Source organism: Porites lutea, chromosome 1 (genome assembly GCF_958299795.1).
Source record: "Porites lutea chromosome 1, jaPorLute2.1, whole genome shotgun sequence".
In the NCBI taxonomy this organism is placed as follows: Eukaryota; Metazoa; Cnidaria; class Anthozoa; order Scleractinia; family Poritidae; genus Porites; species Porites lutea.
Window position 1 is genome coordinate 21,524,512 of NC_133201.1, and position 25,128 is coordinate 21,549,639.

General features: G+C 39.6%; 2 protein-coding genes and 8 non-coding genes across 10 annotated transcripts; 6 read left to right on the top strand and 4 right to left on the bottom strand.

Moving 5' to 3' along the window:
- The first annotated feature begins 1,191 nt into the window (after positions 1 to 1,191).
- LOC140936299 (triosephosphate isomerase-like) lies at positions 1,192 to 10,769 on the top strand. The gene is made up of 7 exons (XM_073385748.1): positions 1,192 to 1,403; positions 2,942 to 3,065; positions 5,324 to 5,408; positions 6,528 to 6,660; positions 7,799 to 7,884; positions 8,885 to 8,972; positions 10,531 to 10,769. The coding sequence occupies exons 1-7, from the start codon at positions 1,295 to 1,297 to the stop codon at positions 10,647 to 10,649; spliced, it is 744 nt and encodes a 247-aa protein (XP_073241849.1). The 5' UTR covers positions 1,192 to 1,294; the 3' UTR covers positions 10,650 to 10,769.
- A 1,861-nt stretch (positions 10,770 to 12,630) lies between these two features.
- Positions 12,631 to 15,221, top strand: LOC140946702 (uncharacterized). The gene has a single exon (XM_073395809.1). The coding sequence runs from the start codon at positions 12,846 to 12,848 to the stop codon at positions 14,538 to 14,540; it is 1,695 nt and encodes a 564-aa protein (XP_073251910.1). The 5' UTR covers positions 12,631 to 12,845; the 3' UTR covers positions 14,541 to 15,221.
- Positions 15,222 to 15,678: 457 nt separating this feature from the next.
- On the top strand, positions 15,679 to 15,760 carry Trnal-aag (transfer RNA leucine (anticodon AAG)). The gene has a single exon. It is a non-coding gene; the product is annotated as a tRNA-Leu (tRNA).
- Positions 15,761 to 16,083: 323 nt separating this feature from the next.
- Positions 16,084 to 16,156, bottom strand: Trnak-uuu (transfer RNA lysine (anticodon UUU)). Its single transcript has one exon. It is a non-coding gene; the product is annotated as a tRNA-Lys (tRNA).
- Positions 16,157 to 20,116: 3,960 nt separating this feature from the next.
- On the bottom strand, positions 20,117 to 20,189 carry Trnak-uuu (transfer RNA lysine (anticodon UUU)). The gene has a single exon. It is a non-coding gene; the product is annotated as a tRNA-Lys (tRNA).
- A 285-nt stretch (positions 20,190 to 20,474) lies between these two features.
- Trnal-aag (transfer RNA leucine (anticodon AAG)) lies at positions 20,475 to 20,556 on the top strand. Its single transcript has one exon. It is a non-coding gene; the product is annotated as a tRNA-Leu (tRNA).
- A 555-nt stretch (positions 20,557 to 21,111) lies between these two features.
- On the top strand, positions 21,112 to 21,193 carry Trnal-aag (transfer RNA leucine (anticodon AAG)). The gene has a single exon. It is a non-coding gene; the product is annotated as a tRNA-Leu (tRNA).
- A 302-nt stretch (positions 21,194 to 21,495) lies between these two features.
- On the bottom strand, positions 21,496 to 21,568 carry Trnak-uuu (transfer RNA lysine (anticodon UUU)). The gene has a single exon. It is a non-coding gene; the product is annotated as a tRNA-Lys (tRNA).
- A 1,385-nt stretch (positions 21,569 to 22,953) lies between these two features.
- Trnak-uuu (transfer RNA lysine (anticodon UUU)) lies at positions 22,954 to 23,026 on the bottom strand. Its single transcript has one exon. It is a non-coding gene; the product is annotated as a tRNA-Lys (tRNA).
- A 1,836-nt stretch (positions 23,027 to 24,862) lies between these two features.
- Positions 24,863 to 24,944, top strand: Trnal-aag (transfer RNA leucine (anticodon AAG)). Its single transcript has one exon. It is a non-coding gene; the product is annotated as a tRNA-Leu (tRNA).
- The last annotated feature ends 184 nt before the right edge of the window (positions 24,945 to 25,128 follow it).

The following is a 25,128-nucleotide window of genomic DNA, read 5'->3' on the forward strand; positions in this document are numbered from 1 at the left end:
CACGAGAGAGAGCAGCGGTATAAACCATATATAGTCTGGTGAGTAGCCTTTGTGAACCCCCCTTTGAAAAATCCTGGCTACGCCCCTGACCTGAATTAAATTATTCAATTCAAGGTCAACAAGAAATGACCAGCACAGTTTGATACAGCCATGATAATCGGCACTCTATTTTTCAAGCAAAACAGACGAAACGCGAGGTCAGTTCCAAGCTTCATAAACAAATGCCGGAAGAACTGTGAAAAGTCTGAGCATGATACCGAGTATGATACAATATCAGCCGCGGGACACGCTTTACAGTAGAAATAAATCATGAGTATTTTATCGAAAATTCCGCATTTTTCTTCGCTACCAACGTGCTCTCAGCCTTTGGTCATCTATCACAGCAAAGCAGTCACGTCCATTAAGCGGAGCGGTCACTCTGTAGACCTGTCTCAAAAACAGTCAATCTTGAATTAATCATGTTTGTATTTCACCTCCATCAATCGGTCACCTATGTACACAACAATGCCGTGTTTTGCCGGAAAAGAAGGTAAACGAAGCAAGTCCACTTTCTCGAAAAATGTCATAAAAGGTATATTCAGTAAACGGACAAAAAGCTGTCATGGGCATATCTAACTGTAATCAGGCTCAGCAGTGGAGGAAAAGGCGAGAAGATTGGTGAGGAGGCTCGCAGAATTTTTCCTGTTTTACCCCGTTTTTTTTTTTTTTTTTTGCCTTTTGCCTTTTTCCCCCAATGCGGAGCTTGGTCCAAAGCTACTAAGCCTCAACAAGCCTGCGGACACCGTGAGACGTATTTTCAGTTGTCACTTCTCTAAAGATAAATGTCATCTTCAGTCTAAAATTCGAAATAATGAAATCTCTCCTTGCCCTCCTCCACCCCTTTTCCAACTCTTTGATCGGGCGCTTATTTGAGCATTTACGGTAAGGAGCAGATAATCGTGACGGAAGTTTAACCCAATCTTGAAGGATGGTTAAATATGTCACCAGTAGGTTGGGAAAAATCTTTACTTCTTTTTTGAAACAGAAAAAAACAACAACATAAAAATGTACAGTTGCACAGGTCACGGCCTTTATCACATATAGACAATCCTGGAGAATGGTAAGCCTGTGACAAGAAATAGACTGAGCCCACGATGACATACTGTCAGCAAAACGCAATCGTGAAGAGGTGCGTATTCCGTATACGGTACATTGAATATTACACTCCGTGGATTGCTTGCCGACCACAATCTTCTCAAGAATCATTGATCTTTGAACATCAAAGCTCAAATACACATCTGTGTGAGAAATCGCAATGGAGAGGAAATTTTTTGTGGGAGGTAACTGGAAGATGAATGGCAGTAAAGCAAGTATAGATGGAATTTTAAAGACTTTGGCGGAAGGAGACCTGAATTCTTCTACAGGTTGGTACTTCGACTTCCTAGCAATGACTGTACACAGCTTTTTTGCTAAGAAAGCGCTTTGATATCAATAGTCTTTTACGAAGTCCATTTTTATTGTTAGCTCGAGTTATATATAGCCGCTACTAACAGGTAGCCCATAGACCAGTTGCTCGTTGCATTTATATTTAGCTTGTAAATTTGTCAACCAGTTGAGAGTAAAAATATTGGTCACTTGCACAATGTGATATAATTGTCTGGAATTAAAGAGTGCTAAGGTGTAATCGGACGGTGCCTGTAAACCGCTGAAATCTATGATGTTTGCATGTTACATATACGTACAAACATTGACACTCACCCCGTCTCCTCTCCTAAGAACATGTGTGATGATAAACTGAAGGTTCTTAATCAGACGTCGAACTTTTCATCAGCCTGAACCTAATACACTGAATTAAGCATATGAAAAGTTCAGCGTCTGAATTAATTAGGAATGCCTGTTTCAATCTGGAACAGCTCAACCGTTCTTCCTGCCCATCCCAGGCGGGAATTTCGACTTTGGATCGACTTTGGAATGGCTTTTGATTCAGAAGCCGAACTTTTCATGTACCCAACGCAAGTTGCATTAATTATTATAACATATTTTCTAAGCAGTTCAACCGAAATGAATATTTTTCTCCTTTTGAATTAAGTTCGGCTGAAATTAAGATTGGTGTCTGAATCAATTCAGCCAGTCTAAATTATTTGGGTCGGCCTTACATGTAATTCGAATTCGTTTCGTCTCATGAAAAGTTCGGCATCTGAACCGGACCTAATGGGCCAGTCATGAATCAGACAGAGGTGGGGTGGACTCTGGTACAAATGATGGAAGGACCTTTATTTTTCATTGAAGTTTAGAATGTAGGGTCAAGTAATTTTGTTGTAAGTTGTAATGCACATTCATCATCATCCACTCGGGGTAGGACTGCCAACCAGGGTGGGTGTCAAATGAGGAAAGCAAAGTTGAGGATTTCTTCTAAGGGTGGAGGAATTCAAGAAGATTAAGATCACTTGTTCAAGTGCTTCTTAATGAAAAATTCCCCTGAAATTTTAACTGGGATTATAATATTTTATTGACGGGACTTTTTATGACATTACTGTTGTAACCTATGTAGCTGGCATAATTTGTCCTGCACAGCCATGAAAGCACCTGTTGAACAAATTTCATTTGAGAAAAATGGGGAAAATCCTCTATTGCTCCCCTACGGAAAAACATTTGCGCACCAGCTATATGCTGGCTATGGCTGGCTAAAATTTTTACGCGTGCAAGTTAGCGTAGAGAAGTAATGTGATATGTTTACTCAAAAATAAATCAGTGCAAAAAAGAATCCCAAGGCAGATTCACGTGGGACAGGGAAGGACTAAATTTATGTCTGTGAACTGCCAAACTCTACATACCAAAATGTACTATGCTTGGCATGTTTTCTTTTGAATGTTTCTGGGATTTGTTACGTTAAAATACTAGATTTCATGAAGGACCCAATATTTTTTGGGTAATTACATTTTTATCCACTTACTGTTCACAGAGGTTGTAGTCGCACCACCTTCTATCTATCTTGATTATGTGCGAGCATCAGTTAAACCAGGAGTAGGTGTGTCTGCTCAGAATTGCTACAAGGTAGCAAAGGGTGCATTCACAGGAGAAATCAGGTAGGAATCACGTATTTTTTTATCTTAAAACATTTAATGGGCTAATCTATGTCTTGGTTTAAGCTCCACATTTTTGGATCAAAGTTGCTGATATAAAAACTAAATATCGTCAGTCATATTTATTTACACATGTATTCCAGACAAAGACAAAAATATCAAGAGATTTCTCAAAGTTACAGCAAAGCTTGTTCAGTTTTTGGCAAAACTTTGATGCTACCAGGGTTGAACTTCAGGTTTTTGAGGGTTGTAAGAACTTTTGCTGATGCAGTTTTTCTGTTACATGTGCAGGGTTGTCATTAAGAGCTGGGCACCACGATTTCCCCCTGCTATTATGAGTGTGGCCCCTGGCTACTTTCATTGGAAAATAGAAGAAAAATAGAACCAAAAGAAATCCCTAGCTGTCTGATTCCCCGCCTACTTGTTGTATTTACCCGACAACTTGAAATCTTAGTGACAACCCTGCACATGCATTTATTTTTTGGTACAGGTTGTGTTTTTTTAATTTGGTAAATTCTGATGGAGTACTTTATTTTTTTGTCTGTGTGGTTTTAATTCTTTATGTCTTTTAGAGCAGTTATGCTCCTTTCTATTGAAAGGCAAAGACATGCACTTGCATGTGCAATGCATGGTTAGGTTGAGTAAAAGAGTACATTGTATAAAAAAAAACCGAAAACTATTGGTAGAGTAGGTAGGTTGGTAATACTTTATTTAAAAATTCATATGATAGTAGAAACAAGCTACAATCTTGGACAAAACTGTTGAGAAAATTCTATACTTGGACAGCATTTTTCTAAACATCATAGCTGTACCGGTTCTTCCCTCTCCCCTTCCCCTGAAAGCAATGTTGTTGTGTATTCAAAAGAAAGCCTGATCCCTGGGCGTTTGTGGGAAGCAACATTGAATTGGGGGAAGGGGTTTTCTTTCCGCAAAGGCGTCATTTTGGAAATAGTTTTGTTGCGTAGGAAAGTGGACATGATGGGGGAAACTTTCTCAAGTAGTTTTGTCCGGGATTGTAGCCCCAACAACACTTGGCTGGTTTCCATGGAGGGCGTGTTAGATGTAAGTTTTTGACCCTGCTGAAGAAAACCTATATACGTACATGTATTTCTTGGGAGGTCCATAAGGGTTAAAGTCACATGTTGTTGAAAAGTACAACAATGTAAAAGAGGAAATTACTTATAGGCAACAAAATCACTGTTTTGTGCCAATCAAATATGTACCAGTACATTAACATAATTCCCTTGAAAAGGACATACCATCCAGATCTCTTTCAAACTTTGCCAAATTGACAGCTGTTAATAGGGCAGTTAAAATCTGCTCAGTGAAAGAAGGACTCACTGTGCCTTTTTTCACCCTACACCCCCATTATTCTAAGTGTTTCTGCCTAAGTTGGACAAGAAATGTTTGAAACTGGAGCAACTCTCAAAGATTATTATCGTATAACCAAAACTATGAATATTTCTAAAACCTACAGCCCATTTGGTCTGGACTACATGTATATTTTTTTTAGTAAAGTGACTTCAAATTGCCAGATCTTGGAAGTACATACACACAGTGTACTTGTATGTAATGTAAAAACAAAACGGACCATTTTACTTTTATCTTATACTTACATGGTCTCTGTGGCTCCAAATGCAGAGTTTTATTTCATACTTCAATTCACATTTTCTTGTCCTTAAAGTATGTTTTCTGTGTAACCATTATAAGTAAGAAACATCCCATTTCATTCATTGTTGTTCTCGTTTCATTGCAAAAAGACAACAAAGGCACAATTTCAGCTTTAAGTGGTCATTAATTTTACTGCAAGGAACTGGGGCAAGTTTCAAGACCAACTCCTTTTAAGTTGGGGAGATTAAAACTATTATTTTGGACTATAAAAGGGGCCTTTGTTACATGTGCCTCTTTTTCAGGCAACTGGTGATGTGTATATTTGCAAAGCAAGGGAATAACCTTAATTCTTAAAATGTGTAATGCAATATGCAAATGTGTGTGTCAAGTAGCCTATTGTTTCCTTCCAGTGAATTATTGGCGCCAAAGATTCCTTTTTTGGAATATATTGTTAGTTTCCTGTAATCTATTGGTCAATTTTATCCAAGTGGCCTAGGTTACAAAATTCACACTGGATGGAGTCTGCTCATGTACAGTAGATGTCTATTGAAATAAGATCAAATAAATTTACAAGTATGCTGTTTGGGCAAATATTAACTTACAGCTGTACATGTGTATCATTTATAATGTAAATGTGTCTTTGCCTCTAGTCCTGCCATGATTAAAGACATTGGATGTGAATGGGTTATTTTGGGGCATTCTGAAAGAAGAAACATTTTCAAAGAAACTGATGAGGTAAGTGACATCAACCAGTCAAAAAGGGATGAAAATATTATCATTATACAGGGGTGTGTGGAAAAAGATCCTTAATGACTCCTGATCTGATATAGAATTCTTCCTATGTTCCACAATAAATATATATAAATCAAATTAGAAGGAGAATTTATAGCAGCCTATCAGAAGTCACCTATGGCTATCTATTTTAGGGCTAATTATATTTTCTGTCTTGAAATGTCAGTCTTTGCCAACACTGAAGTCATGCCAGGCAAGACATGCTAGGTTATAAAATTTATGCAAAAATTGCTCAGGTTATAGCCAAATAAATATGGCATCACTGAATAGCCTCAATAAACCTTGTAATTCAAGATAAAAAATAAAAATACAGTTTAAAATGGTTTTAAGCTACATTTATTCTTAATTTCTTTTGTCTGTTAGCCCTCAGTCATTCATGTTTATTAGCAGTGTCATCAATTTTCTTTGTCTCTTTACCCTAGTTATTCATGAGGTCAATGAAACTGAGAATCAAGTTGTTTTGGAACCATTTTAACCTAAACAACCACCCCCAAGTCTGATGAAATTATAAATAGATATTAAATACAACTAAGAAATGCTCGGGGAAAAAAATCTAAACCCCCAGTGGGTTTCGAACCCACGACCTTCCCGGTACCTGAATTTTAGTTTGGACAGTGATGTCTACCTCCCAGCTACATGTAGCTACATGTACTAAAATGAAAATATCCCTGCTTTATGAGTCTTTATTGGTAAATTTATGAAAGGTTAAAAAAAGAGGTTAAAGATTTGTTTATAGTGAAAATATCCCTTAGCTTATCCAGCTACAATGTGCAGTGTAGTTCACAGGCACCCCACTAAAATAACTAGAGACAAAATAACCGAAAATAGGACTGAACATATCAGGATTAAACACCCCAACCGAAAGGAGGCGACCAGTTGGCTTATTTACAAGCATGGCCCAGAATTTGAACTTGGAAGGATCAAGAACGAATCCAGCAAGTGAACAGAGCAGGACTCGAACCCGGAATGCGGGTTTGATGTACTGACCATTAGGCTACAGTGCCCCTAGTTATTAGATCAGTGCTGCTGATTTAATACCCTTTTTTGTACCATTTTTCTCAGCTTATAGGAGAGAAGGTAGCACATGCATTATCTGAAGGTTTAAAGGTGATTGCTTGCATTGGAGAACTGTTGTCTGAGAGAGAAGCTGGCAAAACTACAGAGGTGGTGTCACGACAGATCAAAGCAATAGCTGGTATGTACTATTTTTGTTTGCTGAAAATAACGTCTGCAGTGTAATGTAGATTTGTGAAAAAGGAGAGATTCTATGGACAGGCAGGTTACCCCACCAAAGAGGGTTACCTCACCTTCCTGGTGTCCCTTATCTCCATGTAAACAGGCCTAAGTTTCTGGACTGAGAAATGTGTATTAGTAGGAGAACATTTCCCTATCTGATCGAAAAAAAAAAAATCAACAACAACGAAGACAACAACAAAAACAGAAAAAGAATACAGTGAAACCTGTATTAAGCGGACACCCTCTATTAAGCGGACAGTAGCTGAAGTCCCCAAATTTATTTCCCTTATTTACTTTAAATAAAAACCTTTATTAAGCGGACACCTCTATTAAGCGGACGCGGACACCTAAAAAGTACCTGAAAGGTTTATTTCTATTATTTCCAACCTGTATTCAACGGGCACTTGTAATTAAATTCCACTACCCAACATGGCAGACACCGGAAATGCGAAAGACTGCCACCCACAAATTTTCATTTTTTACCTTTAAAAAAGTGACTTGCCGAACTTATTTGAGTAGTTTCACAGTGCAGTTATGTTTTCTATTTCGTTTTGTTTGTATAGAGCTTGTTTCACTCATCTGATTTCTTCAGATTTGAGTTGCAATCTATGTTTATGGTACTGGTTCACTAAAATAAAGAAATTAATGCAAACGTATATCGTCATAGTCTCTGGGAGTATTCTAAACGTTTCCACTGTTCATTTGAATGGCATTTGACACCTCATATGACGTTACCTATTGAAACCTGTATTAGGCGGACACCCTGTATTAAGCGGACACTACAGCATTCCCCGAGGGTGTCCGCTTAATACAGGTTTCACTGTAGAAAAATTAAGACACTCCTTCACACATCCTCCCATTTCAAAGATGGAAAAAATGTTGCGCTTTGCACAATGTGGCCTTTGCCTAGCTTTTTGTTTGTTTTCTGTTCAAGTTTGTAACTCTACATGTACATGACTTGTATGCCCTTAAGTTACCAGTTGTCATATATACAGTCTATCTGTTGCTATGTTAATAAGAGACTTACATGTATTCCTGAAGTTGCATGTTGTCGTCTTTGTGACTCATTTACTTCTTCTTATGTGCGTTACTTACAGACAATGTTTCTGATTGGAGTAAAGTGGTGATAGCTTATGAACCAGTGTGGGCAATTGGTACAGGCGTCACTGCCACACCCCAACAGGTAAGAGCCACGAGTATCACATATCGGATTGGTTCTGTGTCACACTTTGGTGCACTGTGAACAAGTTCGAGGGCTGAAGCGGAAGTGAATAAGTAGGAGACAGGCCAGGAACCCACTGAGACGGAAATAAAATAATATTCAGGGGCCCAGTTCGTCAGAGATGGTCAAGTTTAACCCAGGATTAAGCCAAATTTTAAGCACGGTTTTCTTGTCTAAGAACATGTAACTCAACCTTACAAAAATATTAATGCCCTTGAGCCTTTGCTCTGAGAGACAATAATGATAACACAAAATGTTACACTAAGCAATGCATAGGAAGGTAATACAAAAAGTGGAACAAAATGTTAATCCTAGATTAACGCTAATCGGCCTTTCAGGAACCGGGGTCAGGAGTGAGAATTGGGATTTGGTTCACCAAACCCTTTCGGCCAATTGCAACCGCTCCGGCACAGAGCTCGATGTGCATGAACGATTTGTTCCAGTCATGTGCCGTTGCTATTCACGAACAAAAAACAAAAGAAAGTGAGATTTGTGGGAAGTTTCTTGATGTTGGGGTTAGGTGCAATCGCCAAGTGAAGTAACACCAGTACACAACATTGAAAAGACGCTGGACGTGTCTTCAATAATTTATGCCAAAAATTTTCGCTTCAATACAACATTGAAAAGACGCTGGACGTGTCTTCAATGATTTATGCCAAAAATTGTCGCTTCAATGATTCTGGCGCTACGCGATTCTCGTCGCACAGGAAACGAGACGCGACTGGTTACTCACTTTTGAGCGGTACTGTAAGCCACAACACAGTTCGCTACTCTGAGGTTGCGCGGGAGACCGGGTCGAGATGGTTGTCAAGTGCATTGTGGGACTGTTTTGGGGACGAATTTTCAACATGGCGACAAATTCGTCACCCAAAACAGTCCCACAATGCACTTTGACAACCATCTCAACCCGGTCACCCGTATCTTTCTTTCCTGTGGTTGTCATTTCCTTTATTGATTACAGGCTCAAGAGGTACATCATCAGCTTAGAGGTTGGCTCAAAGAAAATGTGTCAGCGGCTATCGCTAGTTCAACGAGAATTATCTATGGTGGTAAGTGAGCCAGTACGCGACATCTCTGGTTTCCCCGCAACAATAGAGAGCTTTAGATTCTAAGACGAGGACGACTACGACTACGAGATTTCATTTTCTCAATACTGAGTAGAGACCTTTAGATTCTGAGACGAGTACGAGTACGACTACGAGTAGGAGATTTTCTCAATACTAAGTAGGGCTCGCGCGTGAACCAGCGTCAGTTTGGCGGGAAAACATGACTGCCGTCGTCATTCTTCTACGAGTTTTTGCGAGAATGTCGGTAACGGAAACAAATTATAAAGTGTTAGAGGTTTTTTATCATTTTTGCGGCCGGGAGGTGGCTTAAGGTCTTTCAGTAAGGATAACAGGGCTATTTTTAGTGAAAAAGAAGTGCAATGAAGCTTTTCGGGTGTCTATAATTTCAGAATACGCGAAAAAACTTCAAGTCAAATCTTGTTCTCAGCTCGTAGTCGTTCTCGTCCTAGAATCTAAAGGTCTCTAGTATTGCTCACTCGTGAACCAGCGTCATTTTGGCGGGAAAACGTGATACCCGTCATCATTCAACCACGAGTTTTAGCGAGATTAGAGAGCATTAGATTCGAGGACGAGGACGACATTTCATTTTAAGCTTTCTCGCCTGTTCTCTCAAAAGACACCCCGGAAAGCGTCATTGCCCGGGGGGGGGGGGGGTACTTTAGGAATTACTGGGTGGGGATGTGCCGCTGCAACCCTGGAACTCTTGACCTGTACCAGAGCTAGTTCAGCTGAATTTTGCTACCCTATACTGGAGTAAACTCCCCAAATCCCCCCTATCCTAGAGTAGCTGTTTTCCAGAAACTACTGAGGTCACTAGCACAGTCTAGTCAAAACAAAACCTTATACCACAGTCCCTAGTCTAGATAAAATCTTCAACTAACTGATCAGTTTCCTGAAAAATGCTAACTAATGTTTCTAGACCCAAACGCTCCCATTTTTATACCCTATCCTAGAGCAAACTGCTTGAAAACCATACCCTTCACAGCTGATTGATCAAGCAAATTTTCAATCAATCAGAAGCACAACCGAGGTTACCAAACGGAAGGGAAAAATCATCTAGCAACAAATTTGAACTTGTCATAGTGCCAACCACTCTTCCAAAGTCAAACTTTTTCTGTACGATTTACATATTCATATTACGCGCGTTATAAAAGATCCATTGTCCAGTTGTCCCTAGTTATTTTCGTTATTGTAACGTACATTTTTATATACCTATTGCATTTTTGTATATAGTAAATTTTATTTAAATGTTTCTGCTTCTTGTACATATTCTTGTATATTTTTACTTACTAATTTTTTAAAGGGCCGTAAGTTAGGAATCGTAAGAGGCATTTACGTCTCCTTCTTGAATTGAAGTTATTGTATTGTACTGCGGGATAATTAATGACCAAAAATGATAAATCAAGCTGTCATCAGGGGCACCCTACGACTGTTTTCTGTAAAATATATGTTCGGAGAAGCAAATATTCATTAGAATTTTCGGATCATTACGTTTCTACCCCACCCATCTAACTTATTTTTCTTCACTCACAAACTTCAGGTTCTGTGAACGCGAAAAACTGTCAAGAGCTTGCTAAAGAAGGTGACGTGGATGGTTTTCTTGTAGGAGGTGCGTCCTTGAAACCTGAGTTCGTTCAGATAGTTAATGCAAGGCTGTGAAATCACTAAACGTCTACAATACTCTGTCATGAGAGGAGCTTGTAAACCACCTAAGAAAATCAGGAGAAAAATCTTGTACTAGGATGTTAGAGAATAAAGTTTAAGAGTATAAGTGTGCAAGCTGTATTTTCTTTTTTGATACAGTGCCTTGTGTATTTTTTTCATTTTTTTTTCCGTATCACTAATATGATTTTGTTATTACGTTTCGAGATAATTGAGTATTATTATTTATATATTTTATTGTGATTTTTGTTTTTAAAAACTTTTGTGAGGACCACAAGTTTATTAGTCTATGGCTATTACGTGCTACCCTCTTCAAATAAAGGCTCTACTAATTGAGTTCAATCCTGGACATAATGGTTTTATTAAAAACTGAATCATTGGATAATGCAATTCTAGAGCTCTGATTGGCTTAGCCATCATGGTGTATGGGCCATTATACCATGCACTCCAAATATGGTAAGTGTACGCGTCTGCTTAAAATTAAAAACAAGCTAAAAAATCGGTTGTTTTTACAAATAAAGTCGGGAAAAATTATCGATATTTTGTGGGCATTTTTAATTAAACAATTATTCCACTTGTTGGATGTGAGATGATTATCGCCCCTATGATTATAGCCAACTCGGTTCTAGGCGCCTCGTTGGCTATCTGTCATCTCATATCCAACGCGCACTCGTGGAATAATTGTTACTAAAATCCAACTAATGGTCCCCGATTATCAATGCTGCGTTCTGATTGGTTGAGCTACTACTAGGCTATATGTTATAGCCCACTAGTAGCGAAACGCGGGCTATTTGGCGGCAAAAAAGGATTTAAGTCTAGCATTAACTAGCTAAAAATTTTTTATTCTCGATATTTTTGACCAACTAGTTGGATTTTAAACTAACACAATTATTCCTCTCGCCCTCATGGCCTCTGAGTCATAACCCATTCGGCCTTCGGCCTCATAGGCTATTGACTCAGAGCCCATTCGGGCTCGAGGAATAATTGTTAAATATATTTTGGAAGAAGGAGAATTCTTACACAAGAAATCTCAGAAAAAGTTCCTAGCTCGAAGGTAGTTCAGACGCTCTAACCACTGAGCTACTACAGGCTCTATGGCGAACAGGGTCGAAATTTAATTATAACTACACCAGTCACACAGGATATGTTTGAGGTAAACCGGAAAAGGACATTTCTATGTTTGGACGCTAATGATGATACTCTGTTATCAAGAAATAAATGACGTGAATAGTCCTGAGTGACGTGCGTAGCAACAAAAAACAGCCTTTTGTGGTTTTGTTGTTAAATTGTTTGTTTGTTTGTTTGTCTTTGGTCAAGCGGGTTTGTTTGACGTTTTACAACCCACCAAAATTGAAGAAGGTAGATATTGCTTTGTTAATGGCCTTTTAACGAGCTATCTCATGTTTTGTAAACAAAGTTTTTGTTGTTAAAATGAGGCCAACAAAAATCCCATTTTTCAGGAGTCTATAAGCCTATGATTGATAACAATAAGTGACGTAACGCGAATATCGCTTATAATAAGATCAAGATCGCGTGAGATACGTCAGAGAATTCATTGGCGGAGCGACAGTTTTGGCTTAAAAAAGAAGGCTTTTTTGCCGATTTTGATTTGTGTTCAACAGTAACATCAGCGACTGAGTGCCTTGGGCTACATTTAAGGTTTTTACGAGTTGATTAAAACGATTTGTCTTCTCTATCGCACAACTTGAATTGCAAATATTTTTGTAACACTTTTATAGCGTTTTAAAGTTAGCAGATTCAGTGGGGAGCCGAGGGGTCCAGGGATTTTTATACTGCTAGAAAAAAATTTTGCGCTCGCTACATATGTGGAGGAAGGTAGTATTCTTTCTGAAATTTATACCGCCATTCATTGATTCCAAGTTTCCTGGATTCCGCCCTACTGATTATTTTAAAACGTTTGAGTAAAGTCAACTTGGCAAGATTGCTCTTTGCACGCTTTCATGAGTCACGCGGAAAACTTAAGTTGGGGCATCTATCACGTCTATGAAAAATAAAGAATAATTTGCATTGCAAAACACTCTCCACTATTTGGTTTGCATAATTTATCATGGTATTCAAATCAGCTCCATTGTTAAACCGCGTGGCAAAACACAACACAAAATCATAACAAACGACGCCAACGTATGCGGTACGCGGTATAAGAAAAGTTTTTACCGGTTTTTAAAGAAACTTATGGCCTCGCCGGTCAGTAATTTTGATCATATTTTTAGCAAGGAGTCGATCTGTCCGATTTGTTTGGAAGAGTATGTGGAACCGAAGGTTTTACCGTGTCTTCATAACATTTGTAAGAAGTGCCTCAAAGAGATGTTACATCGTCATACGCAAACCTTTCACTGTCCGATTTGTCGCGCTGTTTGTCCTATACCAGAGCGCGGAGTAGCAGGATTTCCTACAAATGACTATTTAGCTCGACTAATTCGAGAATCCCCGGCAAAGAAAGTTATCCAAGAGATAAAGAAAGCGCTGAAAGAGTGTAGCGAAAAGCTGGTAATCGTGCGACGAATTCAAGACGAAGCTCGCATCGATTTGGAAAGGCAAGGAGAGATGATCAAGGAGAAAATTCACGAAGACTTTGAAAATCTTGTTGACGTTTTGCGAAAGCAAGAAGAACAACTGTGTAGCGAAGTAGACAGTTTGGTTGAAAAAGAAGAGAAGAAACACCCTGCGTGTTTTCTATCATTGCAAACAGAAACGTTATTGACTCACATCGAAGGTCGCATAAAGCTTAGAGATATACTGGATATTGCGAACGACAAAGAACACTTCATGAACAGAATCAGAGACGCTAATGTCGCCTGTACTAAACTGAGTCATCTGCATTCTGCGGAAACCGAAAAACCCAAAACTTTGTTTAAGTTTATAGGCAACAAAGAAGTCCTTCAATGCGTCAGTGGGAACATGTTTGGTTTAGTGACTTTGAAGGGACACGAACCTTCAAACACGCTAATTCAATCACCTGTTTCAGAGAACTTACAAAGCCTTGATGTGTTAAAACCGGGTACAAGGTTTCATTCTTTGGACATCCCGCAACCTTTCAAGAAAAGATTTCAGCCTTTTGCTGTCGCTATGAACGATGAAGGCAGTATTGCAGTAAGTGATCAAGGAAATCACTCAGTGTTGCTTTACAGCAAAGGAGGGGAGTTTTTAGCTCGAATTGGTGGTAGAGGTTCAAGCCAAGGGAGTCTTGAATCGCCGACCGGGGTGACGTTCTTGTCACGGCATCTGATCGCTATCGCCGATGGTTGCCTATTCGGGAATCCAGCGAGAATTCAAGCGTTCGACAGCTCGGGTCGATTCACTCGCTGTTTGGTTAAATTATACGTGAATTCTCATTGGTTCACAAGAGTTTCAGTGGGCAATAACGACCAGCTGATAGTGACATGTACCCCTGTGATGCCGGGTTATGATGCCTGTATTAAGGTGTTCAACACCAGCGGAGATGAAGTACTCTGTTTCGGAACAGGACTATCAGGCAAACTTTTGCATCCTACCAAAGCTGTCTTGCACAACAACGAGTACTTCGTATCGGACGTGGACAAAAAGAACAATCGCTGCATGGTGAGTGTCTTTGACCAACACGGCAAATATCTAAGGGCTTTTGGCGAATGCATGCTCAAGAAAGACCCTAACGAGCACGCCTTTTATCCTCTGGTGATTGCATTGGATGTAGCTGATTTCAGGGTATTAGCGTACAGTGGATTATACAGACTTGTGCGCTGTTATTTTCCTAATGGTGCTTTAGATTCTTACTATAATACACTGGGAGGGGTCACTGATATGGCGGTCACGGGGGATGGGAGAGTGTTTGTTGTTTGTGGAGGTGCTGGGGAGTTTCCTCATAGTGTGCAAGTAATTTTTCACTACTAACAGGCAATTTAAGGGGAAGGAAGACTCGATGCTGCCAAAATATTCGCGTGCGTTTAGCCAGCGATTTTAAAGATATGCTATGTTCATTTGTCCTTATTCTGTTAAATCTACATGTAGGAATGAAAATATGAGCCATAGTAGCGCAGATGAAACAGATGAACCAAACCTGAAAAACAACTTGTTTTATATAAAGTGTTAATGAAATATTTTTATTAATAGATATGCATTAAACTCTTTTTAGTAACTAGGTCACTGCGGTTATTTAAGTGAAGTATTTGGTTTTAACTCCGTGATCCCAACCGGTTTGTATACAGTTTTGTATACAGTACAATAAGTAACTTCACTTTCAAAAAACAACATCTATCGCGTGTTTTTTTTTTAAATTAAAAAGTAGCCTAGTATCTTCTGTTACGAAAAGTTTTATGCTATGTTTGGGGCTTTGTTCATTGTCTTGGGTTTGAAATTGGGGACATTTATGCTATAGTGGGGTTCTATAGTCGATAGGACCAATATTTTAGAGATATTTTATGTAAATAAATCCAAACGTCCACTATTTTAAAGGATTGTTTGGTTTGTTTTCGCTTTGAAAATATTCTTAAATTGTACGTGTCAACATTTTCAGAGGGCAACTAAAAAAGAATAATAAAGAGTCTTAACTTGAGTTTGACTTTTTAACAACAGTATCTTCTCGAATCCCTCTTTTTCCGTCTGACTGTATGGCTTTTCTTCAGTCCTTTTTCTCTCTTTTTTGAGATATGTCCAGGTTTGAACTCTGTCGAAAAAATTTGCTAGCAATTTTTTTTCGCAATAAATTTCTTTTTTTGCGACAGAGTCAAATCCTGGACATAAAGGCTCTTTTTGTCCTTCCCAGTATTCCACGCGATACTACTTACTTGCCCCAGGCGTTTCGCATTTTAGATAACAAAAGAAAGGAGACTGGGAATTAGTGTGCACTTATGTAAACAAAAAAAAGAAACCGAATTGCGTTATTGTACAACTGTTAATCTTCCCACCGACAGATTTTGAGGTTTGTTTACTTGCCCCAGTCACCACTACCATCAGAACTAATTCAGTGCGTTTCACCTGTGGATATATCATACCAATAGAAAACGAAAATTTATAAGCGATCTGGGCGTGCGGTAGCGTGGCCGAGCGGTCTAAGGCGCTGGTTTAAGGCACCAGTCTCTTCGGAGGCGTGGGTTCGAATCCCACCGCTGCCATGGTCACTTTTTACTCGAAAAAGATTTTCATTCTTTTGAAAAATTAATTAATTATGACAGGACGCGTCAACATCAAACGCATCTAACTGCTTCTGTATTTTTAAAAAATTCAGAGGAACTCGCTGAAAAAGCTTTTTTGTCTGAAAAAGACAGCTAATATGAGGAGAAAGCCTGCGTTAGGGGCAGCCAACATGTCGGTCAACATGTCGGTGGCCACACGGCAATGTGCAACTCTCCTTTGTATCCTTTACACGTTACATCCGTGAGCCAAAAACAAAAAAGTACTTCGATAATTCATATATTGAGAAAAAAAAAGATATTGTCGCCCGATATGGGACTTGAACCCATGACCCTCAGATTAAAAGTCTGATGCTCTACCGACTGAGCTAACCGGGCGGCTCCCAATCAATTAGTAACGATTCGCTTCATTTGTAAAAACAGTGCAAAGAAAGACCCAACGCTTTGATTATCAGTAAAAAATAATAATTAACGGGCAAGGTTGGTTAATTCTGCTCTTCTTCTGTTTTTCGGTTTTTATCCTTCCGTCATGGGCTCCTGCTTCCGTTTAACCCTTGCACGTACACGCAAATTCACACCCCCACCGCGCTCCAGGGGGGGTGGGGAGTTGATGGAACCTTCCCCCTTGCGTTTTTGATATATCGCGGAAGTTCAAAACGATTTTGCCTTCAGTGGAAAGCCTTTGATCTTCTCTACAAGAGGAGGTATATTTTATGGGTGGTGGCGTTGCTGGAGGTCTGTGACGTCACCAAACATGGTCGCCATCTTGGATTTTATCAAGACTTAGGAATCAGGTAATATATAGATTTAGCCAGGGCTAAAAGCGAAGCTCCAATTAATAAATTTATAATTTAAATCAAACAAACTTTTAATCCACAAAAGGGCACATGCATGTGACTTTTGAGGGAAAGGCTAAGTTATTTTAGAGTGAAACATCTTACATCGAATTGATAACCTTATATGTACACCCAAAAAATAGCAAACATCTTGGATCACATTCAAGATCACAGTAGATTAGGCCTCGAAAACAAATTCTTGGAAAACAAATCACGCCGAATTTTTTTCCGTTCAACAGGTTTACTTTGCAAATTCTTGCCAACAAATCTGGGGGTGTTTAAACCAACCTTTTATAATTTTTATACATCACATTTGAGGTGAAACAGTACTATTTATCATACAGACTTCGGACAGAATACGGTATTTCACAATTTTTCAAGACAAATTGTACTCAGTAAATTTTCAGGCCGATCACTCGTGGGCTTTAAGCGAAACCGTTCAAAAATTTCCAAAATCACCCATACGGCCAGCTGGTTCTCGTTTTTATAGTGCGAGCTGTCAGTGTGGTCGAGTGTTTGAATGAACTTTAATAGAGTTACGCTTCAACATAATAGCGAATTTATTATTATTATTTTTTTTGTTATTTAATGGTTTCAGTTGTAACGATGTGTAATCTTATAAAGCGTTTGATACGCGCGTCGACATTTTTGAGTACTCCTGCAAGCGATGTTCATGAACGATGAAAACAAACGGCACAGACAAGCGATTAAAATTGCAAGAGAGACTACTAACAATCAAAAAAAGAAATATAATTTGGTGAAACATTTACAGAGACAACAATTTTCATTCACGAAGAGCAAGAAAATCGCTCAAAGTTTTTTCTCTACAGCTAAATTTATAACTAAATATTCTTCGGAACGTTTCTTTCTATATGTGGTGAGCAAATATATCTGAAGCCTTTTTAAAGTTCTGTAAGCTTATATCAAACCTGATGATAGGTCAGATCATTGACTCAAATCCTACAAACGTGCAACTTGCCGCATAAACTGTCAGCGTGAACCGTGCAAGACTTCATGAAATTAGATATAACAAAAACAAACATCAAATACAATAATTACTCAGGCTTACCATTCGAGATTTAGTTCCTAAAAAGCTATCAAGGAAGGCCACAGTTGCTTGAGACTTTTAAATCCTCTTACGCATTAAGCAAGGTGAAAAACGAAAACGATGCCATCCAAAAACGAATTACCGAATTTTGACAAGCGACGCATTTCTCAACCAAAAACCCTGTATACAAACCAGCCATGAATAACAGAAGACTCTTGATAGCAGCTGTATTTCATTTTGTACATCCAGAGGAAAAAGACAGTTAAAAACATCACAAGTTGACACAAAACTCTGTCAGCTTCAGCTGTCAAAGTAAACAACTTTCGAGATGCTGCATAATTTGTCCGCATGAACTCACCTGTCAATTTTTGACCAATCAGAGTATAAAAATTGGACGTAGAGCGTGACCAACGCGTGACCATGGTAAGATAAGGTCTTCCCCACCAGTACGTTTAAAAAAACTGGCTGAATTTTCGCTTCCGAGGCCAATTTGAAGCCAAAATCCTAATAGTGCGGGGCCATAGTGACATAAAAACAACATATTTGATATGAATCCTTGGAAAAACAAACTTGAGCCTGCGATCATTTGAAACTGGTAATTTGTCAGCAGATAACTTCAAAAAAATATCGACCTCGATGGGTCGACACTTGAGCCCGCGGTACGGTCAGGTGATACTGGTCAGCGGATGACCTGTTTTGACAGCTGTCAATTGATCACAACATTGATGTGCAATTCGTTTTCTCTTGGGCTCCCAAACTAGCTAAAAGTGTGAGAGTAAACATTGGTTTTCCTGTGGTGCGGACGGACGGTCGGGGGGCGGTCGGTCGGTGTACGGTCACGTGATTACCAAATTTTCTGGGATGGGTAGATTACCTTAGCTATGGGGCTCCGCCCACGCGCGCGCGCGTGGAGCTCTGCTAAAAACAATGAGAATTAATAGTTTTTTTGCGCTTATCATGTAAATTAACAAATGAATAATTACTTTGCATCACTTTCTCCACAAAATTTACTTTCATTCCTAAAAAAGTTGAAGAAAACATGTATTTTCACTCAAAAATGGTTTGACCACCTGCTACTTATGGCGTCATATCTCGTAACCATAGAAACTGACCATCACTAAACTTGTCTCAAAACGTGTGCGAGGGATGAACGAACAGCCACAGAAAACTACAGACCCCAGTTGTTCAAAAGGTGGATAGCGCTATCCACTGGATAAATCTCTATCTAGTGGATAGCGTAATTGGTTTCCCTAATACTTATCCACTAGATTGTGATTTATCCGATGGATAGCGCTATCCAACGTTTGAACAACCCAGGCCAGGTGGTGAAGTTTTATCGTCTAGGAAAAAGCCTTGTACGTCCGAGGGTTAAAACAGCAGTTTTGCAATAGCTCGTCCTTATTGTTGCTAGGTAACGGATAGTCACAGTAATGTGCTGGTGTTTCACGTATTTAGAAGGCAAATTTGACCAGTAAGACGCAACAAGCTTGTCCGACTGAGCACATGGTAAACGAAGGAACTGCGCACGCACAAAGTTCGGGATATAACAAATGCCCCTTTTGAAATAAAAGAAAGGAAAAACAAAAAGAAGCCTAATACAACGTTAACTAATGTAAGAAGCGCATGTAAACAGTTCTCGTAATTCTGGTAAAGCTATAGAACGTTTGAGGAGGTTTGCGCTTTCTGAGTGGGTATCTTCGCTTAAGCTTTTCGGGGTTGACCTTTGTAGTGTCGGATCTTGCACAGACACATCTGACGATGTACAGGAGGTATCAGCAGGTGCAAAAAATGTTCGTGAAAGGGAAAATCGTATGAAACACTTAAGTGATGAGGACATCGCTTCTAGGTGCTAGACCTCGTGTCTTCCCTCTCCGGGGTGATCGTTTTTCTGCACAGACGACTGAAAACCGAAATTGTAACTGTACTGGACGTGCCCCATAGGAAGCCCAGTAATTTGTAAAGGTAGTCACTGTATGCATTTTTTCTCTTACGTTTTCTCCCAGTAATGGGAAAGCCAAGTGTATTCTAAATAGCAGGGTTAGGTGCATACGGTAGCGTGGCCGAGTGGTCTAAGGTGCTGGTTTAAGGCACCAGTCTCTTCGGAGGCGTGGGTTCGAATCCCACAGCTGCAATAGGCACCTTTTAATCGAAAAGATTTTCATTTTTGTTTTTGAAAAATTAAATAATCACGACGCGACGCGTCAACATTCTACGCTTCTAACTGCTGCAGTTTCAGAGGAACTCACTGGAAAAACCATTTTCTCTGAAAAAAAAAAAAAACAAAATATGAAGAGAAAGCCTCCATTAGACTTAAACAACATACCAACAACATATCGGTGGCCACATGCCTATGTGCAACTCTCCTTTGTATGCTTGACACGTTACATGCTTGAGCCACAAACAAAAAATGTATTTCGACAATTCATATCTTGAGAAATAAAGAAAACATGTTACCGCCCGATATGGGACTTGAACCCATGACCCTCAGATTAAAAGTCTGATGCTCTACCGACTGAGCTAACCGAGCGGCTCACTCTGAAACTCAACTAGTAAGTTTGAAGCTTCTAACGATTTTTAAGCTTTAATGCGTTGAAAACACTAGTAACACACAGACTTATTTATTCTTCTTTCCGGTTGCTTAGTAACAAGTCGTTACAGGGTTCCTACTCGTAAGACCCCTTTTCCGTCAACAGTAGCATACACTCACTTAAGTCATTTACAAGCTAGTGAAGATGGTAGTCATTGAACTTTTCGTTTTTTGCCAATAATAGGAAAACCAATTGTACTCTAGATAGCTAGTTACGGTGTGTACGGTAGCGTGGCCGAGCGGTCTAAGGCGCTGGTTTAAGGCACCAGTCTCTTCGGGGGCGTGGGTTCGAATCCCACCGCTGCCATCTACTTTCTTTTTATTGCGTCATTGTGGTGGGAAAACTCGTCAGGTGATCTGAGAACTGAACTTTGTACAGGAGGAACTGTGTGGTCGATCGGAATCGTGGAGCTGATCAAGTGTGTAGATTGAGTGTAGATCATCGAAATTTTACGCGAATTGATGTCGATGAATTCTTTAAGTGTAGAACAGAGTACAGAATTCTTAGATATGAACATGTGTTTAAATATACTTTCAAGGGAGTGAAGAACTTTACTCCTTTGAAAGCATTTTAAAAAGGCTAAAAGGAACTGGTTATATCACACCTAATTTGTGACAGGGCGAGGAGAAACGGCTGTTTTCGCAGGCTAGAAAAGAAAAGGCTCAACAACAAACATGATCCAGCGTATCGGTGTCCACATGCAAAAAAGTGACTCCTGGTGTCTTCCCTTTTTTCTGCACAGATGACTGAAAACAGAAATTATAACTGGGCGTGTTCCATGAGTAGCCCAGTAATTTATCCCCCCCCCCCCCCAATGATGGCAAAGCCAAGTGTATTCTAAATAGCGAGTAAGGTGCATACGGTAGCGTGGCTGAGTGGTCTAAGGCGCTGGTTTAAGGCACCAGTCTCTTCGGAGGCGTGGGTTCGAATCCCACCGCGGCCATAGGCACCTTTTAATAGAAAAGATTTTCAGTTTTTTTTTTTGGAAAAAGTTAATCACGACAAGAGGCGTCAATATTCAACGCTTCTAACTGCAGTTGTCTTGTTTAAAATTTCAGAGAACCACACTCGAAAAACCATTTTGTTTGAAGAGCAAGCCTGCTTTAGACTCAACCAACATGCACCAACATATCAGTGGCCACATGCTTATGTGCAACTCTCCTTTGCATTCTTGAGACGTTACATCCTGAGCCAAAAGCAAAGAAGTACTTCGACAATCCATATCTTGAGAAAAAAACGTGTTGTCGCCCGATATGGGACTTGAACCCATGACCCTCAGATTAAAAGTCTGATGCTCTACCGACTGAGCTAACCGGGCTGCTCACACTGTTACTCAAGTTAAGTTTGAAGCTTGTAACGATTTTTAAGCTTCAATACGTCAGTTGTGAAAACTCGGAAATGAATTGCCTAACACAAGTAACATGTTGTGAAATTTCAATTTAGCTCTGAGTACAAAAAATGATATTACTAAAATGCAGGGTTTGTTACTTCTACTCTACTCTATTTTTTTTATTTTTATTCTTCTGTTCAATACAGCAGCACAGACAGACTTAAGTACCCTCCTTTATTCTCCCTTACGGTTGCTTAGTAACAAGTGGTCACAGGGTTCCTACATGTAAGACCCCTTTTCCATCAACTGTAGTATACACTCACTAAAGTCATTTACAAGCTAGTGAACATGGTAGTTATTGATCTTTTTTTTGTTTTTTTGCTTTTTGCCAATAATAGGAAAACCAATTGTACTCTAAATAGCTGGTTAAGGTGTGTACGGTAGCGTGGCCGACAATCTAAGGCGCTGGTTTAAGGCACCAGTCTCTTCGGGGGCGTGGGTTCGAATCCCACCGCTGCCATCTACTTTTTTTTTTCCAAAAAAATATTTCCTTTTTTCTGAAAAAATTAAAATGAATTAATATGTAACTTTTGCTTTGTTACCCCACGCTAAACGACAGGGCCTTGCCATAATTTATCTTAAATTGTCTGGTGCTTCAGGCCCGTAGCAGGGGGAGGGGCAGGGGGGGGGGGGGGGGGGGCTCGCGCCTCCCCAGAAATTTTCAAACTTGAATTAAATTCTGCTAAAAAAGTGGAATTTTTCTACTAAAGGGGACAGCTGTCAATGGAAGTTAAAGTTTCAAAGTATTGTCGATCATAGCAAGATCAGTATGTACTGTTGTTCTTGTGTGCAATTTGGAATTGTGTAAATGAACGAAATCGTATTTTTGCTCTGCCAAAAACAACTAACAGCTTTAAAATATCTGCTTATTAAGCATCAAAATAGTCAGAAGCAAAATGGATCGAAATGCACCAATGACAATCCCTGAACTTGACCTCTTGAACTGTATTGGTTTCCTAAGAGGTCCGCCAGTGTAAAATATACTACTGAACTAGAGTAAAACTTAGGTTTTTGCGCGTTTATATTGAAAGTCTTACAAGAGCCTTTCAAGGGAGTGAGTTAAGTTATGGGAGTTAAAAATGCTAAAAGGAACTGGTTATATCACACCTAATTTGTGACAGAGCGAGGAGAAACGGCTGTTTTCGCAGGCTTGAAAAGAAAAGGCTCAACAACAAACATAATCCAGCGTATCGGTGTCCACATTCAAGTCCCCTGATACTTAGCTTGACATTTTACATTAATCATCTGTGAGCCAAAAACAAGAAAAAAGTGCTTCGAAAATTCAAATAATGAGAAAAATAAAAGCATGTTGTTGCCCGATATGGGACTTGAACCCATGATCCTCAGATTAAAAGTCTGATGCTCTACCGACTGTGCTAACCGGGCGGCTACGATTTTTACGTTTCATTCGTGAAAACCGGGAAAAGAAAGACCTAACGCTTTAATTCTCAGTAAGAAATAATATTCAACGGGTAAGGTTGGTTAATTCTGCTCTTCTTCTGTTTTTCGGTTTTTATTCTTCTGTTTAATACAGCAGTTTTGCATTAGATCGCCCTTATTGTTGCTGGGTAACGAATGGTCTCTGTGTTATACTGGTGTTTCAAGCCTTCAGAAGGCGAATTTGAACGGTACAAGTTCCTTCTTGAAATAAAAGTAATAAAACGATAATTTAGTGTACTAATAGAATGGTAAAACTATAGAACCTATGAGGCGGTTTGCCCTCTCTGAGCTTTTCAGGGGTTAAAGTTTGTAGTATCAGGTCTTGCAAGGACACATCCGACGATTTACAGGAAGTATCAGCTTTGCCATAATCCATAGCTGGATTATCTGGTACAGGTATGGCGTCCCTCGACGCCGGAGGGGCTGAATTTCAGCCATTTCTGGCACTGAAATTTCCATTGGTTCAGGTGGACCTTGTTGTTCGCGACGTAACTCTGAGCACAAAGTTGAAGGTATGAGCAGTGAGCGTAGCTCTTCCTGATGTTTCCTCCAGATAGTAGAGAGCTTAAGCAAAGACGTTATCGGGCGACGCATGTCAATCGAAGGTGAGGTCTTCCATCTTTTTATATGCCTTGACGCTAACAAGTTTGAATAGCTAAGTTTCTTCTCTCTTATAAAGGCGATTTATCCAAGAGTTTCAACCAAACCACTCGGCAATGATGCAAGTTCCCTAGTGTCTCCGATTTTGACTTCGAAATCCCTGACACTGACTGTTCTCACTATGTTCCTGGAATCCATTAATCACAATTACGGACAAATGGTTCGATTTTAACGTTGGATGGTGGTCATGGTTATCTTGAAATATCTTAACTACCAGTTTTGAAACTTTGGCTCTCAGGGCACTGAATCTTAGTCTAGTTTCTCTGTTCATAAGTAATTGGAAGAGTGACTTTACTGAGGCGGTGGGCGTAATCCTGTTCATCAGCAAAACTCTGTCCAATGTTGTTTGCAAAGTCTCGCTCGTATTCCCGATCTTGTCTAATTCATCCTTGAATTCTTCTTCCACATAGTGTTCCACTAACCCATTGGTTGCAGGATACCCAGGAGCAGTAAGACTATGAAAAATGTTATTCTCTTTAAGGAATTCAGTGCTGGAATCCATCGCTTTTAAATTGACTACCGTTATCAAATATGTTTGGGTAAACCAAAATAACTTAAAATATGTCTAAGAACAACAATTGTTTGTGTGGGGTCCTGTGGGCTGTGACATAGGCAATACTTCCAAATATTTTGAACATGCATCTACTACAGCTAAGAACATTTTGCTTTGGTAGCTAGAGTTTCGCAAAATGTAAGTGTACACGTTTATAGGGTCCCCCTGTCCACGACCATAAACCAGGAGAGGTTGAGGCTGGGAACTAAAATAGCAGACTCTTGAGACATTACTTAAATTCGAACAGTGACAAAACTTATAAAGTGACTCCTTTTGGTGGTCAGTGACATAATCGAATCTCTTCGATTGACGCTAATAGCTTTCTTGATTTGCAACGCCTTCTTGGTTTGCCGGGGGGTTGGGGGGGGGGGGGGTTGAAGGCGAGGTACAAAAAATTTTCGTGTAAGGGAAAATCGTATGAAACACTAAAGTGCTGAAAACATCGCTTCTAGGTACCAGACCTGGTGTCTTCCCTTTTTTCTGCACGGACGACTGAAAACCGAAATTATAACTGGGCGTGTTCCATGGGCAGCCCAGTAATTAGAAAAGATGGCGAGTGAGGTGCATACGGTAGCGTGGCCGAGTGGTCTAAGGCGCTGGTTTAAGGCACCAGTCTCTTCGGAGGCGTGGGTTCGAATCCCACCGCTGCCATAGTTACCTTTTAATAGAAAAGATTTTAATTTTTTTTTGGAAAACGTTAATCACCACAAGAGGCGTCAACATTCTACGCTTCTAACTGCTGCTGTCTTGTTTAAAATTTCAGAGAAACATTTTGTCTGAAAAAGACAAAATATGAAGAGAAAGCCTGCTTTAGACTCAACCAACATGCACCAAC